Genomic DNA, 27621 nt, shown 5'->3' with positions numbered 1-27621 from the left:
CAGAAATATGCCAAAAAGTTAGAAGTGATTGCCTCTAAAAGAGGGATTATACTTTTAATTAAAAAAATACTTTTACGTTTGTGCATTTTTCATATTTTCAGTGTGAACATAATAGTTTTTATAAGTTAGATATGCCTACTATATTTAAGCACTTAGTGACTTTGTTTAGTGCCTTGCATTTATTAAATCTCTACAAATGATAGCTTCTGTAATCATCATCATCGTTGTTGTTATGCTTTTGTAAATGAGACAGTTGAGGCACAGAGAAAGGAAGTAACTCGCCAAGTCACATAGTAAATAGGTGGCATAACCTGAATTTCAGTCCAGATCTGTTTATTTCCAGAGCTCACTATTATGACTGTCTCAAGGAGGTGGGGGGTGAGCGGGCAAAAAGCAGTCATCAGTATAGCCAGTCAATGCCAACTTGATCTTTTCACATTGCCTCTAACCCCAGAATACCACCACACCCAAGCTCCTAAAAACATGTCCAGGCTTTTGTTTAAGTTTTTTCAGAGCTTCTTCAGAACTTAAATATTGCTGTTCAGAAATTAGAGAGTGATTTGGCATAAGGTAAAATTATTTGGATGAATAGAGAGATTCAGGCAACCAAATGAAAAAGTATTTTTTATTTTCATTTAATACTAAGTAAATGCCAAAGGACTTTTAAAAGAAACATTTACCTTTTTTGTTTGTTTGTATATGTAAACTGTAAAGAATGATGCAGTGAACACCCATGAGCCTACCACCCAATTTTACAAAAGAACAATTATCCTATCCCAGTCCCCTCAAGCACATCACTTTCCTGAATTTTCATTTCCTTTCCTGTCTTGTAGTTTTTCTACATATGCTCCATTCCTACAATACATTGTTTATTTTTATGTAAAATGGAATTATACGGCATGTATTTTTCTACAATTTGATTTTTCAACAGATATTTACATTCCTGAGTTTTATCCATATTACTATGTGTAGCTATAATTTAGTAATTTAACTGCATTTCATTGTGTGACTATACTGTACATTCTTTGTTCAGTCTACTGGTGATGTACCTTTGGGTTGTTTCCAGATTTTTCGTTTGTTATTTCTATCAGTGCTGTGGTCCAGATTGTTTATGTTTCATGGTGACCATTTGCAGGAGTTTCTTGAGTATGTATCTAGGAGTATAATTGCTAGATCAAAGGGAATATGCATATTAAGCTTTACTAACTAATGCTAAATTATTTTCCAAAGTAGTTGTATTCATTTATGCACCCACCATCAGTCAGTATGTAAATATTCTAATTATTTCACATTTTTACCAGCATTTCAGATACGCTTTTAAATTTTGCCATCTGATTGAAGTAAAATCACATTTCATTGTGAATATAACATTTGATGTTCTTTTCAAATTTTATAAAGAGGTAGTCCCTAGCGTGACCTTTAGAGTTACTTGTAAACTTTTAATCCTCACCTGAGGATATGTTTTTCATTGATTCTAAAGAAAGGGAGAGGGAGAGAGAAAAACATCGATTGGTTGCCCCATGCATGTGCCCCAACTGGGGATTGAACCCACAACCCTGATACGTGCCCTGACTGAGAATGGAACCCAAGACCCTTCAATGCATCCAGTGATGCTCCAACCATTGAGCCACATCATCCAGGGCATAGTTATTTGGAAACTTTTAGAATGCGAAGGTGAATATTGTCATGTAAAATGCTATAGAATTTCAATTTTTAATTTGTTCACTACTTTTGTAATACATAAGATCTTTTATGATATTTTAAAAATTTCAGTGTGGTTGACACTTAATTTCATGAAGAAATCTAAAGCATTCAGCTACTTTTGCTGAAAATCTTTAAGTTTGGAAATTGAAATCATAAAAATAAATTTATTGTACACTAATCCTCTTTAATGTTTTTCCTCCTTCATTGGTACAGATGTTTACTTTTAGTAGTTATAAACAGTTTATCTTTTGTTTGGCTGCTTAGAGAATTTGTACTAAGGTGTGAAAACATACAAAACCTTCTAAGTGGATATCCTTTAAGAAACCAAAATATTGTGACAGGACAGTATCCAGCATTAATAAGGGAGTAATTGTACAGAAAGACAGCCTTAAAATAAGATTGCCCTCTGCTGAGAATTCTCTTGCCAATTTAAAAAACATCTTTTATGTTTTAGCATCAGTATGCATGAGCGAGTGAACCGAACGGAAAGACAATTTCGATCACTTCCAGCTAATCAACAGAAACTACTTCCTCAGTTTCTTCTTCACTTGGACAAGATCCGGAAATGCATTGATCATAATCAAGAAATACTACTGACCATTGTGAATGATTGCATACATATGTTTGAAAATAAAGAATATGGAGAAAATGTATGTGAAATTTGTTCTATTTGTTTTTATTTTAGAGTTTAATCTCTGTATTTTGAGGTCTTTATCTTTCTGGATTTTATTTTTATAATTTTGCATGGGTTATTTTCTCTACTCAGGGAATGTTTCCACTTGTATATTCAGTCATTTGATTAGGTTTAATAGAACAGCATGCCAGAAACTGTATTTGTTCACTGATTTTTTTTCTTTAAATACTAAGATAATTGTTGGTATTTTGATACACTTTCACGTAGTGTTCTGGCATACAGAGTTAGTGACTTAAATTTTTATAAACAACTTTACTAGCTATGTAAAATTAATTTCCCTTGCTAAATTCATTGTGCCCAGTATCTTGTATTTATTGATAGTTATCTTTTTTAATTTAACTTTTTAATCCTCACCCAAGGATATGTTTTTCATTGATTCTAAAGAGACAGGAAGGGGCGGGGGTGGGGGGGAGAGAAACATAGATGTGAGAGAGAAACATCAATTGGCTGCCTCCTGCACACACCCCTACTGGGGATTGAGCCCACAACCTGGCTATGTGCCCTGATTGGGAATCGAACCCAGGACTCTTTGGTGCACAGGATGATGCTCTAACCAACTGAGCCACACTGGCCAGGGCAAGTCATCTTTTATTTTAAGAAATTATTTTCACTTATAAATCTCAAAGGACTGGCAGTAATAGAAACTGAAGTCCTCTTTTTGTGTCCACAGGATAGATACAGTTGGGCCACTCCACTGTGAGCCTCTCTATGCTGCCCCATCAATGATCTGGAGGGACTTTCTTCTCTTTCTTAGAGAATGTTTGTTCTCCATACAGCTCAGTGCTGGCCCTCTCCAGAGTAAAGACTGCTTAATTATATGGTGGTTTCATGATTAATGGATCATAATCTATTGAGGGTAGAAGGGAGACCACCAGACTTTTCATTTAGTATCTCAAGCTGCACTCAACTCTCGTTGAGGTGAGAGGCAGTGATATTTATTCACTAAACCATCTATATAGCCTCTTAGAAGCTTATCTATTTAACTATATTCAAGATTGATTACTTTTCTCAGAAACTAATTGATTTCTCTTTTTTAAACAGGGGAATGGAAAGATTATGCCAGCATCTACATTTGACATGGATAAGTTAAAATCCACATTGAAACAGTTTGTGAGAGACTGGTGTGAAAGTGGGAAAGCAGAAAGGGATGCCTGCTACCAGCCAATCATTAAAGAAATTTTAAAAAATTTTCCAAAAGAGAGATGGTAATTAGTATCTTGTTTTTAACCAATTTCTTTAAGCTATGTAAGCACTGAGTTTTTCTATGAGGCATTTCACAGTTTTGATTCATTTTTATAGTTACTGTGTGCCTGTATTTTTTTTCATATGTGGGTGTATGGTGGTATATTTGTTCTTGGATGCTTTGTGTGAGGTTGCAGTTAATGTTGTGAATAATTTTTGTTCTAGCACATATGGGATATTAGAAATTAAATAATGAGAAGGTTAGCTTGAATGTTCATTATCAATGATGTCTTTATATCATTTGCTTTATGGCAGAGCAAAAAGCTGAAAACTTCAATTTTCCTCATTATAACATCCTTGTAAGCAAATGAGGGATCAATAACTTGGAGCAGAGATACTTCACTTTTTAATGTTGAAATCCTTGAGCAGTCTGAAGCCCATGAGGATAGCATTTATGAATCTAAAGATAAAATACCTAGGATTATCAAGAAACCAGTTATTTTGAAATAGATTACCAAAAACTTAAAAAGATGATTTGTAATATAACCTGCTCTTTATCATATATCACATTAAAATCTAGCAACAAGTGTTACTATATTTTGAAAGTACTGTATGGTACATATATTATTTTGAGAATTTCAATAACTGATATGAAGTGAAAATATATGTGATTTTCTATAGTTGATAAAGCCAAAGGTACTCCCATAACTACTACAATTTGTTGCCTGCATTTATAATTGAAGAAGAGAGTAACAGTTAAAGGTTAATGAAATTAAAGTGTAATTTTTTTCCTATTCCCTTCATAGATCCAGTGAATTCTCTCCATAGACCCCTTGGGTCCCTGGATGTCAGGTTAGAAACCCCTGACTTAGAGACTATATGTTTAAGGAGAACCACTGGATGGAATTCAGTTTGTCCTTTAAATATCTTTGTAGACAGGTTACTTTTCCTCATCTTCTTCCCCTCCTCAATGATTGGCATCTTTAAGTTTGGTATATCCTTCCAGAAATTTCAGTACGCGTGCGTGCGTGCGTGCGTGTGTGTGTGTGTGTGTGTGTCTTTTAAAGAAAGTTTTTATTGAAATAACCTAAAAATTACAGATAAGGTGTATGAATTGTACAGAAAGTTCCCATATACTCTGTATCTTTATTGTTGAAAGTATTACAGATGTCCTCCTTTTTTCCCATTGACACCACTCCCACTCCCATATACTCTTTATCTGAATTCATAAATTCGTAACATTTTACATGTGCTTGTATTTCTTTTTCCTACTTCCCTCTTTCCTACCTTCCCCTACTTTATATGTATGTTCTTAAGAACAATGATATTCTCTTAACGTAAACACAGTGCGGTTACCACATTAAGGAAATTTAACTTTGAATACTGTTTTCTAACTTACAGTCTATATTCAAGTTTCATAAATTATCCTGATAATGTCCTTTGTAATGCTCATTTTTCTGTCCAGTCTAGAATACAATCCAGGATATCATAGTACAATTTGATTGTAATGTCTTAATCTTTTTTTTTTTTTTTTGGTTTAAAACAATGTATATTTTATTCTCAGAGTTCTAGAGATCAGCAAATCAGTTTTCCTGGGCTAAAATCAAGGTATTAGCTGGGCTGGCTCCTTCCAGGAACCATAGGATAGAATATGTTTCCTTGCGTTTCCTAGCTTGTAGAGCTGCATCTCTGTATTCTCTTGGCTCAGGGCCCCTTCTTCCAACTTCAAAACCAACAGGATAGATAGCACCTTGCTTCAGTGCCACATTGCCTTCCCTTGTCCAATGTCTTAATCTTGGCCCTTTTTTTTTTTTTTTTTTTTTGGTTTATGATACTAACATTTTTGAAGAAGACAAGGAAGTTATTGTCTGATGTTTCTTCATGGTTAGATCTAGAATATATGTCCTTTTTCAAAATAATACATAATTGAGCCTGACCAGCGTGGCTCAGCGGTTGAGCTTTGACCTATGATCCAGGAAATTGAGGTTTGATTCCCGGTCAGGGCCCATGCCCAGGTTGCAGGCTCGATCCCCCGTAGGGGGCTTGCAGGAGGCAGCTGATCAGTGACTCTCTCATCACTGATGTTTCTCTTTTTCTCTATCTCCCTTCCTCTCTCTGAAACCAATAAAGGCATATTTTTAAAAATTAAGTCAACAATTCAGTGGCATTAAGTACATTCACAATGGTGTGCATCCATCACCTCTCTATATTGTAATACATTTTTCATCACCCCAAATGAACCCTGTACCCGTTAAGCAGTTACTCCCCATCCCCTTCACCCTACCCCACCTTTGTTTGTCAGCAGTTTAAATATAAGTTTCCTAGATGTGGTTTTCTTTGTGTTTATCCTGCTTGGTGTTTGCTTTCCTTTTGGGGGTTTGAGTGCATGTATATCACCAAATCAAACATTCTTTGCTCTTGTCTCTTCATGTCTTCCTCCTCCCCTTTTCTGTTTCTCTTTTGAAACTCAGTTACATATACATATATTAAACTGTTTGACATTGTCTCTCAGGTTTTGTATGGCTCTTTTTTCCACATTGTCCTTGCCCCCCCCAACTCTTTATGTATTAGTTTGGATAATTTCTGTTGACCTTACTTTAACTTTACTGGTTCTTTATTGTGCCGGTCTGTTGATAAACCCATTGAAAGACTTCCTTATATTTGATACCACATTTAAAAAAAATTAGCACTTCAGTATATACATATATTTTCTCACATGTGTATTCTCTGCTGAAATTTCCTATTTGTTCATGTGATCTACCTTTTCCACTTGATTCTTTCGCATTTTTAATGGTTATTTTAAAATCCCTGTCTGATATTTCTAACGTGCTGTTTGTGGGTCAGCTGTGTTGAAGGTTTTCTCTCACAACAGTGGGTTACATTTTTTGCTGCTTTGCATGTCTCATAATTTTTTGATTGAATGCCAAAAATTGTATGTAAAGGAACAGTAGAAACTGAACTAAATAATACTGACAACGAGGAAAGCATTTACCTTTTTCTGGCAGACCACTAGTGTGGGGGACTAAGTGAATCTCCAGTGTTTTTAATATTTAATATTCTTATGTGTATTAGCTGCTTCAATCACCTAAGAGAATTTTGTCCATAAACTTTGCATCTAGAAATATGATAATGTAGCAATATCATTGCTTTCTAGAAAAGGAGATAGTTTCTGAGTTTTCATCTGTGAAATGGCTGCTAATCCATCTTGTTTGAATATCTGTATGTCTCTATGCCATGTAGATTGTGTTTAGCTGAATAAGTTATCATAAAAGTCACCCACTGTATTCTGCTTATCACTAGTAATTTTTTGATATTCTGTGCTATCATTACCTTCTGAACACACAGTCGAAGGGATAATATATTTATTTTATACTTGGAATTCCTGTATCACTAAAACTTTCATTATTTTTATTCCATTGATGATTATTATGACACTTTATTGATTTTCAGTTTTATAAATATTCATCATCAGATATATAGTGTTCTGGGTGTGAGACACAGAATAGCTCAGTAAGGGAATAATGTTGAAAGCATAATTGAATTTATTATATAGTCATGTTACTAGGTATAAAAACAAACAAAAAAAAATGCTTATTTCTGTGTGTCCAAATACCTAATGTACAAGATTCAGGAGTCATATAAGTAATAATTCATTGCCCCTTTTTTGTTGTGCTCTGCAGACATAATTTAGGAAGAAGATCCTCAGTGACATGTTTTATTAGAAAGAAGTTTATTCATAGGTTTCAAAGCTAGATTTTAAATACTTAAACTACTGGAACTGCATGACATATATAGTACTTATTTGACAAGCTTCAAATTTACATTTTTAGTGTCAAAGGACTTGTTAATGCATTTGTATTCAAGTTTTATTAGTGAGGACACAGTATGTTGGGGTTCCTAATTTTTTATTTAACACTGTCTCTTCTTCAAGCTTTTTATTTTGTTTGGATTGAAGATGACTTATCATAGATGAGATTTTGTGATCTTTGACTCCTTTTTCACATGTAGTAATTCCTTGTTAGATAAATGATATGTGAATATCTTCTCCCATGCTATAGGTTGTTTTTTCACTTTTTTGATAATGTACTTTGTTGTACAAAATTTTATAATTTTGTTAAGCCTCATTTATATCTTTTTTCTTTTGTTGCCTTTCATGTCACATCTAGAATTCATTGCCAAATCCAATGTCATGAAGATTTTTCCCAATGTTTTCTTCTAAGAGTTGTAGTTCTTAAGTTTAGGTCTTTGATTCATTTTGAGTTAATTTTTGTGTGTGATATAAGGTAAGGCTCTAACTTCATTCTTTTAAATGTGGTTATCCAGCCCCAGCTGGTTTGGCTTAGTAGTTAGAGCGTCAGCTTGTGCACCAAAGGGTCTCGGGTTCGATTTTCAGTCAAGGGCATGTGCCTGGGTTGCAGTTAGATCCCTGGCCCCAGGTCGAGGCACGTGTGGGAAGCAACCAATTGTTGTCTTACATTGATGCTTCTCTCTCTCTCTCTCTCTCTCTCTCTGGCTGTCGCTCTCTTCCATTCTCTTCCCCCTCCTCCCCTCCTTCCCTTCCTTCCCCTCTCCAAAAATCAGTGGAAAAAATATCCTTGGGTGAGGATTAACAGTGAGTGAGTGAGTGCTATCCAGTTTTCCCAGCACCATTTGTTAAAAAGACTGTCCTTTCCCCGTTTGTCTTGGCACTGTTGTTGAAAATCGATCAACTTTATAGGCAAGGGTTTATTTTCAGGCTCTCTATTCTATTCCATTTGTCTATTTGCCCTTATGCCAATACCATAGTATTTTAATTTCTTTAGTTTTGTAAGTTTTGGAGTCAGGAAATGAGTCCTACAATTTATTCTTGATTTCAGGTTAGTTTTGGGGACTTGGGGTCCCTTGTAATTCCATATGAACTTCAGAATCAGCTTTTCCATTTCTGTGAAAAAGGCTGTTGGAATTTTGTTAGGGGTTATGTTGAATATGTTGACTGTTTTGGGTAGTAGTGACATCTTAACAATATTAAATCTTTTACCAATGAGTATAAGACGTCTTTTCATTTATTTAGATGTTCTTTAATACCTTTCAGCAATGTTTTATAGTTTTCAGTGTACAAATCTTTCTCCTCCTTGGTTAAATTTATTCCTGAGTATTTAGTTCTTTAAGGTGCTGTTGTAAATTGAGTTACTTTCATTGCTGATGCATAGAAACACAGCTGATTTTTGTGTTAATCTTGGACCCTGCAATTTTGGTTAGTTTATTGACTCTAGTAGCTTTCTTGTGGATTCTTTGGGATTTTTCTACATATAGGATATGTCATCTGTGAATAGAGAAGGAGATAGAAACATCAATGATGAGAGAGTCAGATTGGCTGCCTCCTGCACGCCACCTTCTGGGGATCGAGCCCGCGACTCAGGCATGTGCCCTGACCTGGAATCGAACCTTGATCTCCTGTATCCTGGGTTGATGCCCAGCCTCTGAGTCCTGAGGGCTGGGCTGGAGATAGTTTTTAGCCTCTTCCTTCCCCACTGGATGAATGGCTCTGGCTGGAGCTTCCAGTACAGTGTTGAATAGCAGTGGTGAAGGGGGCTCCTTATTTGGTTTTGGTCTAGAGGGAAAAGTTGTAGACCAGGTGGTTTCACTGGTGAATTCTATTAAACATTTAAAGAATAATAAACACCAATTCTTCTTAATCTGTCCTCAAAAAATTGAAGAGGAGGTAACACTTCCTAATTCATTCTGTGAGGCCAGCATTATTCCAATACCAAAGTCAGATAAAGGCATCACAAGAAAAAAACTTCACAAAGAAAAAACGATCAATATCACTTATACATGTCAATGTAAAAATCCTCAAAAAACTATTAGCAAATAGAATCCAAGAATATATTAAAATAATTATTCACCATTACCAAGTAGGATTTATCTCAGTAATGCAAGGGTGTTTCAGCATTAGTAAATTTTATAGAGACAACTTGATAATATTTTAGAAAAATCATATGCATGTCTTTTGACTCTAGTAATTCAATTTTGGAGAAGCTTTCTACAGATATACTGCATGTGGAAAATTATGTAGGTCAAGGATATTAGTTTTAATGTTATAATAACAAAAGACTGGAAACAAAGGGCCAGCTAGTAAATATTTTAGGCTTTGTGGGCATTGTGATGTATGGGGACCACTCAGCTCTTTTGCCCTGGTAATGCAGCCATAGACAATATATAAATGAATGGGCATGGCTGTGTTCCAATCAAACCTTATTTACAAAAACATGACTGGCCTGTGGGTCACAGTTGCTGAACCCTGTATTAAATAAAAGGTGCAAAGTTAAGAACTTGAAATATGAACTATAACAGAAGTATGAATGAAGTAATGAAAGCATCAAGAAATGAGTTCAAGCTTTGCCTGGGATATTTGGGAAAGACTTCATAGATAAGGTGATAATTTAAACTGAGTTTCTGTGGGTATTTAGGAGCTCTAAAGATTAATGTGAGAAAGTGTTCTATGGAATTCGTGAGAAGTTGTTTGGTTGATAGGTGGAGTTTTTTTGTTGTTGTTGGGAGTAAGGTAAGTTGGAGCCTTGGCAGTGTGCTCAGTTGGTTGAGTGTCATGCAGCAGGTCACGGGTTTGATTCTTGGTCAGGGCACATGCTTGGGTTACAAGCTTGATCCTGCAGGAGGCAGCTGATTGATGTTTCTCTCTTTCCCTCTCCCTTCGTCTCTCTCTAAGATCAATAAAAAAAATTTTTTTTTAAAGTGGTAAGTTGGGACCATGTTTTTGAAGAGGCTGGGTACTAATGCTGGTTTCTAATTCATTTTCTACTTTGAGTAAAAAATATTTCAACACCTACCTCTGTTAAACCTTGACATTTTGTTATATTCAAAAATTTTTGTATTTTTTAAAAGAAATGTTACAGGTACAATTGAAACTGCCCTCAAACAATAGAGCAATTCTCTTCAGAGATGGTAACATGAATTTGTTTGTTACTGTAATCTTACCTTCTTACATTAACTATATGCTCATATACCCCTAAACTAGTGATTTTCAACCTTTTTTTAAATCTCATGGCACATATAAACTACTAAAATTCTGCAGCATACCAAAATGTATATTTTTTGCTGACCTGGAAAAAATATAGATATAATTTTGATTCATTCACACCAGACAGCTATTGTTTTTTTTTTGGTGTTGTCATTTTTTTATTTGAAAATCTAAGGGAAAGGAGGTCAGTGCCTCTAAGTAGTCAGGTATTGCATGTTTTAAAAATTCCTGTGGTACACCAGTTGAAAATTGCTGGCCTAGCCCAACCGGGTGTGGCTCAGCGGTTGAGCATTGACCTGGGATCCAGGCAATCAGGGTTCGATTCCCAGTCAGGTCACATGCCCGGGTTGCGGGCTCATTGATGTTTCTATCTCTCTCTCCCCCTCTCCTTTCCTCTCTGAAATCAATAAAGATATATTTAAAAAAAGAAAAAGAAAAAGAAAGAAAATTGCTGGCCTAAACCATACAAATACTGTATTGTTCTGTATGCTTTAAAAGTTCATATAATGGTTTATGATGTTTTTTCAAGATTGTTTTTTGCTCAGAATTGTTTTTATTATTTCATCATATAGACCAACTCTGGCCAATAGAAATATAAAGCAATGCACATATGTTATTTTAAATTTTCCAGTAGCTACATAAAAAGGTAAATAGAAACAGGTGAAGTTATAATATACTTTAATAATCCAGTATATCTATATCAAAAATATTTCAACTTACAATGAGTATACAAGATTATTAATGAGATAGTTTACATTCCTTTTTTAAACTAAGTCTTTGAAATCTGGCATTATTTTATACTTGTAGCACATCTCAATTAGAACTAGCCACATTTTAAGTGTTCAGTAGCCAGCCACAAGTGGTTAGTGGCATTTACTATACTGGACCGATAGTGAATTGCTGTGATTTAAGCAACTTACTTAAATTAACCTTTTTGATGCTTGAAGGTAGTATATACTCCTACCACCAGGGGTCAGCTAAGTGTCATGTTGACACAACAAGAGGAAATATTTTGTGTATTGGAATTTGCTAATCTGTAACTGCAATGCAAAAAACATTCTGTGTCCAATAAAGGAAATCTCTCCCAAGCACACTTACTGCTGGTAAAAGAGTCGGAGCACAAAGGGTGGTACAATTGTGACCCACGGCCTGTCCAGACTTATAAGGCTCTGTTCCATCCTTACAAATGTATCCTCTAGTAGCCAGAGGTGTTGCATTTGTACTAAATGTGCCATCTCCATATTTGGACCTTAATAATTAGGTAAATTCATTTGCTTGCCTATATTTGCAAAGAATCTCCAGCAGGCAACACTTGATTATTGAGCCACATATTACATGCCTCTTTTCCTGTTTTGGGTTTGTTTTTTTTTTAAGCCATTTCACCATAAGGGTCTATACTTAGATTTATAGTTCTCTTATTCTCCATAGAAATACCTTCATAGAAGTGTCCTAGACTTCATAAGGATCCATAGCAGAAACTGCTTTTCAGGGTGCCTTAGTTTCATATACATTATAATTACAGGGATGTTTCATTATACTGTTAATATCCCTTCTGTATAGACCCAATGAAAAGCAATCTAGCTAAGAACAAAGAATTAGGGGGAAATTCTCTCCATCTCTCCCATTCCTTGCTTAATTCTTAATCGTTTTTCAGTGATTTGTTTTAATGTGTATTCTTTTATATGCCCACGGAAATCCTTTTTGTCATAATACAAGTAATTGGCTTGATGACAGCCTTTTAATAGTTTTATACAGCGACTTTCTGCCACAAGGTGGGGGTAGTGAGTTCTGTGGCTCTGATTAGTTAGGGTGAATTTCATAATAGCAGCCATAAGTTAATTTCCTTCATAAACAAAATAATTGTTGATACCATTATTAACAAAACTTACCCTTTACGTTAGCATGCTTTCTAATTTCTGAATGATTTTCCTTTTGTTTTAATGAATACCATAAAATTTACTTTTCTTGGTGTGTAGTTTTATGAATTTAGCATGTATAGATATGCATAATCCACTACCAACAGGATACAGAACAGTTCCATTATCTGTTAAAAAATTCTCATGTTTCTCTTTGTAGTGACACACTATCCCCACCCTTAACCCATGGTAACTGTTTACCAATCACTGGTTTTTTCTTCTTGAGAATGTCCTATAAATGGAATCATAACAGTATATTTGTCACCTTTTGAAGTTATTTTTTTCACCCAGAATAAAGCCATTGAGACTCATCTATGTTCTGCATGGTAATATTTTACATAGATGGATTAGCTATTCAGAAATTATTAGTGATTATTTTTATAAAGATTTAAGTCCCAATTTACTTTCAAATCCTTTTACTTCCATTATTTTGATTTAAGCAAAACAACTCTAAGCTGAAAACAACCGTTTGGGGAAAATGTATGTTTTTATTGGGCAAATGGGAACTGAAAAGAAACGGGGTAATTCTGGAGAGTATTTTGGGTAGGTCTGGTAGGAAGTGGAAAATGGGAGAGAGGCCTGGGTGGGGTGCCATAGTGACAAGTCCTTTATACAAGGGGTAGCACAGAGTTCTACAGCTAGGACTTTCTCACATTCAGATATTAAAATTTTATATATTTTTGTTAGATACCGATTATAGGTAGGACTGATGATATGCCCTCTTCATTAAAAATTTAAGTGTTCATGCACATGCACACACACATTGTGTATAATCTAGAATGAGGAGAAAGCATTCTATTTTAGTGAAAACTATTATGTGGCACCTTGGAATTAGTTAGTCTGTATCAAGGATTAAAGAATGTCTTACTAATCATAATAAGCCTATGTGTCAGAAATCATTTTTAACAAATTTTGGTTTATGCCATGTTGTATATGTAAAATTCAACAGTGAAACAAACTAAATAAACTGTTATGGTTTTTATACAAATAACATGTTCCATATGTAAATATTAAGACTGAATGCCCCTGGGTAAAGTCCCATGTTACTATATTTGTAGACTGAATTTTCAAAAGCTCCATAGTCCTGATTGTTTTCTGTTTTAAAGTGGGAAACGCAAATGTTATCATCTAGGGCTTCTAGTAAACAGCCCTGCTGCTGTTTGGACCACACCATGATGTTTAAATACAAAAAGAAATTATACATGGGACTACATTTGGAAATTGGATTTTATTTGTGAACTAAATTTGGGGAATACAGACAATAGAGAAATTCCTTTTTAACTGACATACTAGCTGACTATACACATTTTTGTTTTCTGTAAGACTACCATTTTAGTTTTCTTAAGGTTATATTTATTTGCCAGAAGTCCTGAGAAAGGTTCTTGCTTTGCTAAGGCTACTATCTAGTGGTTTGAAAGTGGAATGGTAGATTTTATAGCAAAGGAAATTGGTGGTAGAGTGATGCAAATAAGTGAGAGTAGTTTTATTGTATTCTGGTTTGATGTGATATATTTGCCATTATATATGCTCAATTAGAAGGCAGTTTTACCCATGAGAATATCCCCCCTCCAAATTCTTCTGCCAACTGAAATAAAAGATTTTAAAGATACGCCTGACACATTAAAATTTATATGCTTAATCATTTAGTTACATGAACCATTGTATTAGATATAGAATTTAGAAATAAAGTTGCTTTGTTTACCATCTCATGATAAAATAATTTTGTTCAATCTCATTGTATATATTGGGATCCCTTTGGGGTAATCTGTCTTCCTAACGCAGTTGTTCAGGTGACAGCTACTAGGGATGAGTGTTTTCATAAGTCTTCAAATATAAGGTGACTGCATTTTTTCTGAAAAGTAATATTTTGGGGATAAAACCCTCATATCTGAACATACAATAAATACCTTATGCCTTTATTTTACATTGATATTTAGAAGTATTTCTCAATTTTAAGTAGTCAGTCTTGAGTGAGATTATTATTAAATATCAGAGTTTTTAGTTGTTAATGTGATTTTTGTCTTTTTTTTTTTCTTTAAGGGGTTGGACATAATTGCCTTATTTCATTTCAGGGATCCTTCTAAAGTAAATATTCTGGTACCTGGTGCTGGACTAGGAAGACTGGCCTGGGAAATAGCTATGCTAGGTTATGCTTGTCAAGGAAATGAATGGAGTTTTTTTATGCTCTTTTCTTCCAACTTTGTACTCAACAGGTATTTAATTTACTTTTTGCTAGAAATAGTAGTATCTCAGAATCAGATTGACTTACCTATTTTTGAACAATTCTGAATTTGAAGATAAGCACGTAGTGTTTAATTATGATATTTATCATAAATGCTTCTTATATTAAATTACTTATACAATTGTCACTTTAATCAGTTTCCTAGTTAACAGAAATTTGATGAGGATGGATTAGCGACTTTAGAAAGTGACTTGGCCTTCCACAAAACTGAAATGATTTCTGTGTGAATTTCAGGACCAAGTATGATCCAGGAAGGAGTATTTTCTCATTGTTCCTTAAACTTCTTCACTCTTTTGTTTCTTCGGTGGAGTAAGAGTGCAGTATAGTGATCATATCTTTTTTCTTAATCAAATTCTTATTAAATGGCCAAGTAAGCTCACATGATTGAGTTGGAAAGATCTCTCAGAACTTCTGTGGCCTCTTAGTAAGTAGTTATTATTTGTTATTATAAAGTCAGAAGAGTTGTTATTTTTAAAGCCAGAAGAGGTGTGTTAGAGAAAAAGTAAATAGCTGTCTGTTTAAATGATATGTTGTTTTGGTAGCAGTATGTGTTAGGAGGTGATAATAAGGTAAAAAGGAGAAGGTTGTACAAAATAATTAAAATAGGTATCAAAACCTGTAACACTTTTTGAAAAAGTACTTGGACTGGTTTTTACTTGATTTTGAAGTTTGGAAGTACATTTTTAAAACGGAATGAACAACATATTTATATCTCAGAATTTAATTTTTTTCTGTCTTTTCATTCATGATTCATCTGCATGTATATGTGCTTTTTTAGATGGTTGGGGAGTAGTAATACTTTTTAAGTATTATATAAGTAAACCTTTAATCAAAAGAATATTTTAGTGTTGAAAGTAGATTTTCTTGGTAAAATAGTTAACACTGAATCTTATGCTCATATTTTGCAGATGTTCTGAAATTAATAAATATAAGCTTTACCCCTGGATCCATCAGTTTAGCAATAACAGGAGGTCAGCTGATCAGATTCGACCCATCTTTTTCCCTGATGTTGACCCCCACAGCCTTCCTCCTGGTTCTAACTTTTCTATGACAGCAGGAGATTTTCAGGAGATATACTCAGAATGCAGTAAGTTTAAAGCATGCATTTTAAAGGTTTTATTCTTCTAAATTTAATGAGCTAATTGTATACTAAGCTAAAGTTTTGGTCATTCATTTTGATGGTAGAATATAAGGTATACTTTAGTAACAATTTAGAATATTTTAAAGGCTGTGTATAAGGCAATGATGGGAAATATAAAGAAGTGTAAGATCCCACAGTTAAGCAATTTAGAATCTGTTAGGTCTATTAATAGAAGACAACATATAAACAAGTTCAGTTGAATAATGAATGTAATAAAGATGGAAGTAGGTTAGTGTGAGAAGGGATTCCTCTTTGGAGAGGCTGTGACATAAGGATGAGAGGAATGGCATTCCAGGCCAGTAGAGGTACATAGATACGAATGAATAAGGGAACTGGGGATGGTAAAACAGCTTCACCGGAAGGCAAAGGGAGGTTTATTTGGAGATTTAATGAGAGACATGGTTCCAGAAGTAAGTTGGTCCCAGATTGTGGAGGACCTTTATAATCAGGCTCTGAAGTTTAGACTTCATCCTGGCCAACTTATGAAGAAATTTATGTTAGGCATTAGAGAAACAGATGTACATGGTAAAGAGGGAGACAGGAGGGGGGTTGTCAGTGAAAAGAAGAATGAAATGCTGAGGGGTCAGCAAATCATTCATTTAACAAATATTTGTTGAGCACTTGCTAAGTGGCAGATATGTTCTAGGCACTGGAAAGAGAGCAGTGAGCAAAAAGTCCTGTACACAGGGAACTTTTATATTCTTATAGGGAGAGGGACACAGGGTGATGAGGGACTAGGGAGGGGTTGCTGGGTTTTTGTTGTTTTTGTTTAATATTTTTATTTTTTAGAGAGAGGAAGGGAGAATGGGGAGAGAGAGAAATATCAATGAGAGAGAGTCATTGATTGGTTTCCTCTTGTACGTCCCCTACCAGGGATCAAGCCTGCAGCCTGGGCATGTGCCCTGACTGGGAATCGAACCTGCAACCTTTTGGTGCACAGGATGATGCCCAACCAATTGAGCCACACTGGCCAGGGCGGGCTGCTGTTTTATATAGTTATCAGGGAAGGTCTTTCTAAGAACAGAACTTAAAAAGAAAGTGTGTGAATACAGTCTTTCTGAAACCTTTTGAAATTGGTAGTTAACATTGGTTGAAAGAAATCACAATTTAAAATTCAAATGACTATTATTTTGTCTGCACTGATTTTAAATGAAGGCAGTTGAATAAATTATAAGCAAAACATGTCATTTGGTAAAGATATATAGTGATATAGGTCATCAAAAATTATTCCCAGCCCAGCCAGTCATGGCTCAGCGTTTGAGCATCGACCTAGGATCCAGACAATCGGGGTTCGATTCCCAGTCAGGGTACATGCCCGCGTTGCAGGCTGGGCAGCTGATCAATGACTCTTTTATCGTTGATGTTTCTATCTCTCTCTCTCATTTCCTCTCTCTGAAATCAATAAAGATATATTTAAAAAAAAAATTATTCCCAAATTGATTATCAAATTATTAATTAAATCTTTTGTGAATTGCAAAGTTTATCTCATAAATGATTATTTGTTTGCCTTGATCATAGTAGTTGATAGGAAGAGGTTAGCTTCTATAGCCCTGCAGTTAATGAAATATTAATATTCTGTTAAGAGGTAACTGGTACATTTATGGAATTAGTTAAAAGTCAAAATAAAATGACAAATGTAGTAATTTGATTTTCCTTGAATAGATACCTGGGACTGTATTGCTACCTGTTTCTTCATAGACACAGCTCACAATGTAATTGATTATATTGACACAATATGGAAAATCCTCAAGCCAGGTGGAATTTGGATAAATCTAGGTAAGTTCCTCAGTATTTATCAGAATTTTACACATTAACCTAGTAGTTATAATTATCCTACGTTTGGTAACTTCATAGTACCAAGTGTTCACAAAAGTTATAATTGTGTTGTATATGTTTTAAAACCTCTGGATTTTCCTTTAGACTGCTTCCTACTTAATGGTACAGTTCCTCCAATCCTAGCTAATTCCTCCATAAGTAGTGGAAGCCCCTAAGTTGTGCATTTACACCAGGTCAGTTTCATAGCATTCATCATTTCAGAGAGTACTGGTTATTCATTTGATGATCATCTTACCTCATCTTCCCCACTCTTCACTTTACGGAGACAACAGTCCTGTTCTTTCTGTAATGAAACATTTGAGGGCAAGCACTTACTCTCCCTTGGAAACCTTCTCCCAGTGTATATACATACTGGGAAAAGAGGAGATGTGATAACTTTTGTGACTACCTTGAGTTTAAGAAAGAACAGAAATATAGTTTCACATATGCAGAAAACTTCCTGCATTCTGACACTGGGTGCTGGAAATCAAATGATGAGTGTGACGTGGTCCCTCCCATGTAGATTATAAGGGAAACTGCCAGTTTTACCCTTTCTTTTTAAAAAAATTCCTTTTCTTTAAAATAAATGGGAGAAAAATAATATTATCAAGGTAAAGATAATTATCTCTTTTAGTGAAACACATAATCAGTGTTAAGAAGGACATGAGGGTTAATATACTACTTGAACGTCAGATACACGTTGTTTGAGTCCTTAGCCTTCAGGATTGGTTTTGTTTTGTTGGTGGGTTCTGTCACCTGTTCTTTTTTAATGATTTGACTTTACCAGAGGTTTTGCCAGTAGGATTAAGCCTACAGGTAGTAGGCCTTTTCCAAACTTCTCTTTAGAATGCCATAGGACAGATGAGAGCAGCTGGCTGTACGATGTAATCATAATATGAAACAAGTATCTCAAACCTTGGGTCTTCTTTAAAAGAAAAGTATTTCTTTCCCCAAGAATGACTGAAAGAAGACATTACCTACTGGGTAATTTGCTCACTGTGTGTTAAGCATTGTGTTAGCCACTTATAAATACCTTGTTTAATCTCAAAACAGTTCTATGTTGAAATGGCGTTATTGCTATTTTATAGTTGAAGATACTGAGTTGTGGGTTAAATATCTAGAAAAAAGGTACTGGAGAATCAGGCTTACAGCCTAGATCCAACTCCTTGAATGCTAACCAGCTATCTCTGCAGGCTTGTGCTGGGTCAGTTTATCCTTAGCATTAATCTTAACTGCATATGTATGTGATTAAAATTTTTGATCCCATTTACTGAGTTATGGTAAGGTTTTGTATATTTCCAAAGCATTTGACTTAACTTTCATAGAAATAACTTTTCCTTTTGAACATTTATTTTAGTGGTTCATTAATATTTTATTGTTCATAAAAATAATAATTGTAACTGCCTGGGACAAATAAAATTTGTCCTTGGTAAGCATACTGTTTGATAAGAATAGATGTGCTGGGGCAAGGTGTGATTTGTCTTGAGCATCAGAGATAATGGGGCATGTTGATTAATGAGAGATCAAGGGCATCCACTCTTCTTACCACAGAGTTTCTCAAACAATTTTGAGAATTGGAATAATGGAAAACAGCCCTTAAACGCAGTTATTTGGAAGGTTAATACTTTGCAAATAACATTCTTTCCTTGTGTAAGTTAAAGAATTTAAAAGAAGAATATCTGAGTCAATTTTCCTTAAATATCAGTATGCTCCAGGTATCTATTCAGTGTTTTTCACCTTTTATGCCATGCACTCATCTCTTACTTTGTATTAGGGATTACTCCTACTTAATGCCATTGCATCTTTTACTGTTTGAATTCCCAGTATGAATCAGGTCCAAATCTCTCTCTCACGCTCCAAGCCCTTGTGTCCAAATTGGATGCACCACAAATACTTCCAAATCTGTGTGTGTCAAGAAAATGATGCCTGTACTTACCATCTGTACCCATTTAGTCTACAAATTGTATCTCCTAAAACTCCTTAATAGCCCTTGAATTTCTTTGTCTCCCAGGGTTTCTCAGTTGCGGCACTAGTGACATTTGGGGGTGGATCATTCTTCATTTGAGGGTGGGAAGGATTGTTCTGAACACTGTAGGATGGTTAGCAGCATCTCGGGCTTCTACCTACCAGATTCCAGTAATACTTTCCCAGTTTTGAAATCCAAAAATGCCAGTTGAGAACCATTGCTCTAACCTCATGCTAGTACTTGAGTCCAGGCCCTCATCATTGCTTGCCTGCATTACTGCAGTAGTTTCCTTCAAGTTATCTCCAACCTTCTTTGCCCCTTCCAGTGCTCCATATTACCAGCAGACTGATCTTTACAATATGTAAATCCATTTCTGTCAGACTCCCTGCATAAAAGCATAGCTTTTTTGCTCTGTCTGGTGTGGCTCAGTTGGTTAAGGGTCATCTTGTGCACTGAAAGGTTATAGGTTTGATTCCTGGTCAGGGTACATGTGTGGGAGGTGGCAGATTGATGTTTCTCACTCACATCAATGTTTCTCTCCCTTTCTCTCTCTAAAAAAAATCAATAAAAACATATTCCTTAAAAAAGCCTAGCTTTCTTGGAAACCTAAATTCTTCAGTGCCCTTTGTAATCTTTCTTCTGTCTTGTGTCTTGGCTGTATTATTTTTTAATTCAGGTATAATTGGCATACAACATTATATTAGTTTCAGGTGTACAACATGATTCAATATTTGTATATATTTTGAAATAAAGTCTAGTTAACATTTGTTACCATACATATGGTAATGAGGACTTTTTTTGTGTAATGAGGACTTTTAAGATTTATTCTCTTAGCAACTTCCAACTATGCATATTAACTATAGTCACCATGCTGTACATTACATCCTCATGACTTATTTTATAACTGGAAGTTTGTACCTTTTGAGTCTATCCATTTTGCCAGCCCCCACCTCTGGCAACCACCAGTCTGTTCTCTGTGTTTTGTGAGCTTATTTCTTTGTTGTTTGCTTTTTTTTAAGATTCCACAGATAGCATGATCATATGGTATTTGTCTTTCTCTTTCTGACTTACTTCACTTTGCATAATACTCACAAAGTCCATCCATGTTGTCACCAGTGGCAAGATTTCATTCTCTTTTATGGCTGAATAATATCCCATTGTATATACAGCATATACTGTGACTTTTTTTATCCACTCATCCATCAGTGAACACTTAGGTTGTTTCCATATCTTGGCTCTTGTAAATAATGCTGCAGTGAACATGGGGGTGGGGGTGCATATATCTTTTTGAGTTAGTGTTTTTGTTTTCTTTGGATTAATAACCCAGAAATGGAGTTGCTGGATCATATGGTAGTTCTATTTTTAATATTTTGAGGAAACTTCATACTGTATTCCATAGTGGCTGCACCAATTTACATTCCCACCAGCAGTGCACAATACAAGGGTTCCCTTTTCTCCATATCCTTGCCAACCCTGTTATCTCTTGTCTTTTGGTAATAGCCATTCTAACAGGTATATCTTGTTGGGTTTTGATTTGTATTTCCCTGATGGTTAGTAATATAGAGCATCTTTTCATGTATTGGCTTCAGTTTTTTATTTTTTACCACCCCTGTCCTGACCTCAAGTGCACTCCTGTCACCCAGAAAGTCCTTTCTTTTCCCCCTTCTATTTTCAGTTAGTTTATGTGTTCTTTAACACTCAGCTCAGGTGATCCTTTCTTTTCAGGTTGAGTTAAACATTCTGCATTTCTCTTTTACATTCTCATAGGATCTGTCAGTAGCATTTAACATATTGTGGTATTGTCACCCATATATTTTTGTTTTCCGTACTATTTTCTAAGCTTAATGAGGGCAGAGCCTGACATCTAATAGATATTTAGTGACTTACGTGTATAAATGAATGTATTGTTTTGAAATTTGAAAGAGGGAACAAAATAATGATAAGATGTCACAGAAGATTGACTGGCTTCCAAGAGACATGATAAAGTGGCATTTATATTGGTAAACTTAAAACATTTCTATGGTTTTGGCTTTCATCACATAAATCTGGAAAATTATTTTTTTCTGTAAACTGATGGAGCATCAGCCCCATGGGGATGATTTCACCCTAACCAGACTTACATAGACCAGAATGTCAATATATTCATATATAATGAGAAATTAACTGCTGTCCATTATAGAATACTAAAAAGTTACATTGGAAATTAAGTTATAATGAAAATATTGCCCAGATTGTATGAAATCAGAGTTGTGAATATTAACTTATAAAATGCTTTAAGGGAGCCCAGCTGGCATGGCTCAGTGGTTGAGCATCGACCCATGAACCGGGAGTTCATGGTTCAATTCCCCATCAGGGCACATGCCTGGGTTGTGGGTTCAGTCCCTGGTAGGGGGCATATAGGAGGTAGCCAATTGATGTTCTACTCTCACATTGATGTTTCTCTCTCCCTTCCTCTCTAAAAATCAATAAAAATATTTAAGGAAAAAAACACAGTGCTAATTATATGAAAAGTAATCAGTGAGCAGTGTAACATTTGCATTAAATGAGGTTTAAAGTATCCTATATTAAGGGAATAAGCAGTAGGGCTGGAAACAGATGGATTATATTAAAACTTGATTTCAGCAAGGTTTTGGAACATGGCTAAAGCTTGAATTGGAGAGTTGGAGCTTTCTAGGTAGAACATAGCATGAGTAGAAGTAAAATATGGCCTGAGTATGTAAGAATCTTTGGAATGCTTTCATGTGGATATAGTGAAACAATATTGTTGGAGGCTTTTAAAATACGAGAGCAGGAACAGCATATGCTTTAAAGCTGGAAAGACTGCCATGAGGCTCTACATTCTTATAAAAAGGCTTCAAAGGTTTCCCGGTGGCCTAGAATACAGCAGGTGCTCAGTAAATGGCTACTACTGCCATTTTTACTAGTACTAATAAAACTAACAGGAATTTAAGCTTGACAGAGTATTTTGATAGGGAAACACTGTTATATTTTGAAAAGAGCACTAATATATAAACTATATTTAGTCATTTTTTTCTAGTGGTTTATATAGGATAAAAAAGAGGGGAGATAAATAAACCCTTTTTAACCCTAAGTATGTTCCAGAGTGGTGAACCTTTAGGAGCAGAAACCTTGTTCTGTTTGTTACATTTATCTTTGATGATTAGCACATTGTGTGAGGAGTGAGAAAGGAGTGGGGACTGTGAGTTGGTCACGGATTTATAAATAACCCAGTGAAAGGTAAGGAGAAGATTGTCTAGATTAGTTCTGAAGTATAACTGTAGAATGATAATGTTGCCTGGATGAGGCTGATGGGTTGGGGGAAATGTGACAGATTAAAAGATTGGAAAATTGGTTTCAGTCACATGATGGTTTTTATTTATTTATTTATTTGTTTGTTTGTTTCTTGGATATATAGAATGAGAGAATAGAAAAGGAGACTGTCATCTTTAAAGGGTTGTTACAGCTATCGTTTACTTAGTGCCTTCTATATGCCTGATTTGTTATGTGTATCTCACATTAAAGTCATGTTACAGATGGGGCGGGCAGAATTAGTGGCTTGCCAACAGGAACATAATCAGGAGGTGTTAGAGCTTAGGATATGAGCTGGGCGTTTAAAAAATGACACACCCTAGTGTCATCTCTTCATTCCAGGCTGCCCTGCCTCTAACTCTCCTCACTACCCCTCATCCCCAGCCGCCTGCTGGCTTGAGGACCCTTCTGTTTTCACGTGATAACCAGTTTGTAGCTGTCCTTTTGCATTTACGTATGGAATTATAATTGCAGTATATCTTTGGAATTTGGGGACTTAGCATTCACTCAAGAGTTACATGCATGAGGTCCATGAAGTGGAGAATCACAGTACAAGGCTAGTGTACCAGAGGCTCCCACTCCCATGAATATAGGCCCAGCACTTGAATGTCAGTTACTGGGCCAAAGTTTCAGGGGTCTGGGTATGTGTCTTTGGCAAATGTAAATGTTCTTTACTTCTCCTTTTTATCCACTACCCAACTTATTCAACTTGGAGTTCAGTCTAACATAGTTACTAGTGCATGTTTATATTCAAGTAATTCATTTATAGTATCTTTAAACCATAGGTCCTCTGCTATACCACTTCGAAAATTTAGCGAATGAACTTTCCATAGAATTGAGTTACGAGGATCTAAAAAATGTTGTTCTGCAGTATGGATTCCAGCTAGAGGTAAGGATGGAACAAAGTATTGCCAAAGCTTAATTTCCAAAGGACTTACTCAGAAATGGTGATATTATGGCATTTACTGGCTTTACCTCTTAACCTCTCTGTTTCTCATCCATAAAGTAAATAGTTTTTAGAATTATGAGGATTTGGGATAATGTGTATGTAAATGGAAAACTATATCCCTGGTATAATCACCTTTCAGTAGATTGTTGCTTGACCATTATCATAATAATGACCTTTGTAGACTGTTAGTTACCAAGTAGACTAGACTCTGGGGAAGCAAATGGGGAATGGGAGGGCAGGTGCAAGAGGGGTATTGTTTACTATATGTGCTTCTGTACTGTTCAGTCTTCTTTTATTATGTGCATTATTATACAGTTTTATGATACTTTGACTATTGTGTTTTACTATATGTTTATTTAGAAACATCCCATTCATATAAAAAATAACAGATTAGTTCTTAAAGATAAAGAGAAGCAATATATTGTAGTAGCTTAGTAGTTCTGCAGTTATACTGCCTGAGTGTGAACCCCAGTTCTACCACTTATTAGCAGTGTGACTTTGAATAACCTCTCTTTGTAAAGTAGGATTACTAATAGTACCAATCTTATGGTAGTACTTGAATGTAATAAGTACATTAATATCTAGAATATATGTAAAATAGCACCTGCCACTTAAAAGTGCTCAATATTTGTTAGTGTTATCATCATGGTGGCCATCATCATCATTATGATTGTTTGCATTGCAGGTGGAAAAAGAATCTGTCCTGTCAACATACACTGTGAATGATCTCTCCATGATGAAATACTACTATGAATGTGTCTTGTTTGTGGTCCGTAAACCACAATAATGGTCTCAAGTGATATCACCAGGAAAAGTATTTAGTAAGAGCAAATCCTGAAATAAACAGCCCCAAATCAACTATCAAATGACAGGACACAACCTCAAATCAGTGGTGCCTTCTTATTCCTAACAAAGTTTAGAAATAGTGTCTATTTTCTTAATATGTCTATCGCTTTTTCAGAAATATACTATGCCATGCATATTTGTACTATACAAGTAAAAACAGGAAACGTCTTCGAGTTTACTTTTTCCTTGAAGCCCAGAATTGTCTTTCAGTAGAAAACACTTGATCTCTAGTGTCTTCATGAAGTTGTCCATTCCAAGTCTGCCATGCAAATGACTAATAGTATTGAGGTTCATAATAATCTCCTTTTTTGTTTTGTATGCATTGCACATGTTATTTTTAGAAGAGTCTAAGGATCCTCTCATATTCAACATCTGGAATTGAGACTTTTATTCACTTGGACCTAAGCAATCTATACATCAAATGTGTGTCTATTCTTTTATTATTCAAATAACTTTTTTCTTAGCTGAACTTAGGGAAGCATCAAACCTTTCATTTTTATGAAATATTAAATTTAATAGTATCATAGGCCAGTAAAAATGCATTCAAGTAACCAAGAAATTAGTAAGTCTTTCGGCCACACTAAACTGAACACTTGAAAGCATACTCATCATGGATCACTCTGAAATGTATGAAGATCTCAACAATCTAAGTGAGTCACAAAAACCGTTATTAAAGGTACTGTTAGGAAACTGGGGAAATAAGAATAAATTCTGCCCATTTGAAATGTATGATTTCAAACTATAAATGAATACAGTCTGTCATGAGATGTTTACAATAATGTCTTTTCTTTAGATTACCTGGCTACAAAAGCAAGCACTTTTTTTCATTAAAACAACTATATACTAGTAAAAATTATGATAGTATTAATGTGAATATGAAATTCAGGGATAAATTACTGCCCGTGGTCTGTGTCTTCAATATTGTAAACAGCCATTAATATAATTTCAGATTAACACCAATTTTGTTCCTGATAGCTGGGGCTAAAACAGTATATGCTGTTTTAAATTTCTACCTCTAGCAGATCTTTATTGGAGGGAGTTTTCCTTTGTATTTTTTTTATGTTATTCTGTTTCCCATAGCTTGGAAAGTAGAGATGACAAATAGAATGTTTTAACCTTTTCTTGAAGAAAAGGAAGTACGCTTGAATATTTTCACAGGTGATTGATGGCATTAAGAGACCTCTGTGGCAATTTGGATTAGACTTAATCTCAATAATGTGCTGGTAACATAAATGTCATGTTTTAAGGGAAAACTTACTTGTAAGTCTTTAAACATTTATGGTCATTTGGGTTGGGGGAGTCACTGCACAATTTGGCATCTTACTAATAGAAGCTTTTCTGCATATAGTAAGGGAACTCTTGAGCCCTTCATGCAGTGAAGGGATTCATGAAGCTAATTTGACTTGTCAATTTATGGAAGCCTATAACCTGTTGAGTTTGTTTGGGTTTTTAAAATGATTTCTCTTTTTTGTGTCCCTCAGTACTTGGCAGATGTTCTTTTAGTAGGAATTCTCATTTTCTACCACATGAATAAACTTGAAATAAATTGCTCCCCCAAATTATTATTTTTAAGAAAAAGACTTAAAAGGAACCTAGGTATTTAAAAAAATCTACCAAAAGAAATGCATGCTGTTTTTGAATAATTTAGTAAAGTTTTTTAATCACTGACTAGTATTCACTTTTTTATAACATGTATTGAAACATGGTCTTGTTCTTTTCAGAGGCAAAAACAGGTTGACACTTATGGGTTGGCTTTATTAAAAGTTCTGCTATCAGGTTTTATTCTTTAATAATGTTACTTTTATTTATAAATTACACCTTACATTTTAGTTAATTCTGAAATGTGTTGTTTTTAATTTCTCCCTCATATTATGAATACTTTAAATGTTCTACACAAATTTGCATTGCTTTTTTTCCTCTTACAGCTTTTGCAGTTAATATATTCTGAACTTGAAAATTGTATTAATCACTGGAGGATTTAATTTTGTATTTCATATGTATAGTCCTACTATGGTGTGTAAGCCTTAAAAGTTTCTTACTTTTTTCCTTAAATTAGCTCTATACACAAATGTTTCCATTCATTTTCATAAAGCTGGAGAAGATACGTCATTCTGCTTGCTGGGTTTGTTTTTGTTTTTTTCCATAATCTGAAGTTGTGCAGGTTAGGGTATGTTAATCAAGTGAGCGAGGTGGATATGTAAAATATAAAAGAGAAGCTGTATAAATCACAGTATAAAATTATGAAGTTTTGGAATTATAAAATGCACTGTATTTATATGTAATTCTCATTCTAAAAGTTGCCACAAAGGCTGAGTTGGAAGCTTCATGTCTGCATGAAATTTCCTATATTTTTAATGTGTATGATGGACTTGATTTTTCTTGAATATTAAAGTCTGCCAATTGCTATGAAACAATATTTGCTTGGTTGTTTCTATCTAAATTAGTGATAACCGTAGACATGGGAATTTTAATTGAGCACATACACCTTGGAACCCTTGGATTAGCTTCTATATGCTTCTAGAAAGTCTATATATGATACTTGTTCTTCGAGTATGCTACACCTTACCCTAATTAATCCTGATCTTTGGGCTTGTTAAATAATAGAAAATGAACTATAAAGGAAAAGAAGAAAGTTCCAGGGCCAGCCGTTAGTAGGACGAGCACTGGATTCAGCCCTTAAGATACTCTGGGATCATTTTCCTGAACTACTGTTTGTGGTCTCGGGCAAGGTGCTCTGAGTTTGTTCCCTCATCTGTAAAAGAGGATTGCTACCACCTATTTCAAAGGGTTTTTAATGAGGTCATGAGTTATATGTAAAACATTATATATTAAGATGTGA

The 27621-nt window shown here is 34.9% G+C and overlaps 1 protein-coding gene across 4 annotated transcripts in view; it reads left to right on the top strand.

The window, feature by feature from the left end:
- CARNMT1 (carnosine N-methyltransferase 1) overlaps positions 1-27196 on the top strand; it is a 32511-nt gene extending 5315 nt beyond the window's left edge. For all 4 annotated transcript variants that reach the window (XM_016222948.2, XM_016222944.2, XM_016222945.2 and 1 more), the window contains 7 exons: positions 2159-2354; positions 3440-3603; positions 14587-14727; positions 15665-15843; positions 17560-17673; positions 23773-23876; positions 24622-27196. In XM_016222948.2, the coding sequence (XP_016078434.2) occupies positions 2159-2354; positions 3440-3603; positions 14587-14727; positions 15665-15843; positions 17560-17673; positions 23773-23876; positions 24622-24723 (1000 nt within the window). In that variant the 3' untranslated portion in view covers positions 24724-27196. The remainder of the gene's footprint in view (positions 1-2158; positions 2355-3439; positions 3604-14586; positions 14728-15664; positions 15844-17559; positions 17674-23772; positions 23877-24621) is intronic.
- Positions 27197-27621: the final 425 nt, after the last annotated feature.

This window comes from Miniopterus natalensis, chromosome 12 (assembly GCF_054644295.1).
Source record: "Miniopterus natalensis isolate mMinNat1 chromosome 12, mMinNat1.hap1, whole genome shotgun sequence".
Classification (NCBI taxonomy): domain Eukaryota; kingdom Metazoa; phylum Chordata; class Mammalia; order Chiroptera; family Miniopteridae; genus Miniopterus; species Miniopterus natalensis.
Note: the sequence above shows the minus strand (reverse complement) of the source record. Positions and strands in the feature narration are given on the sequence as shown.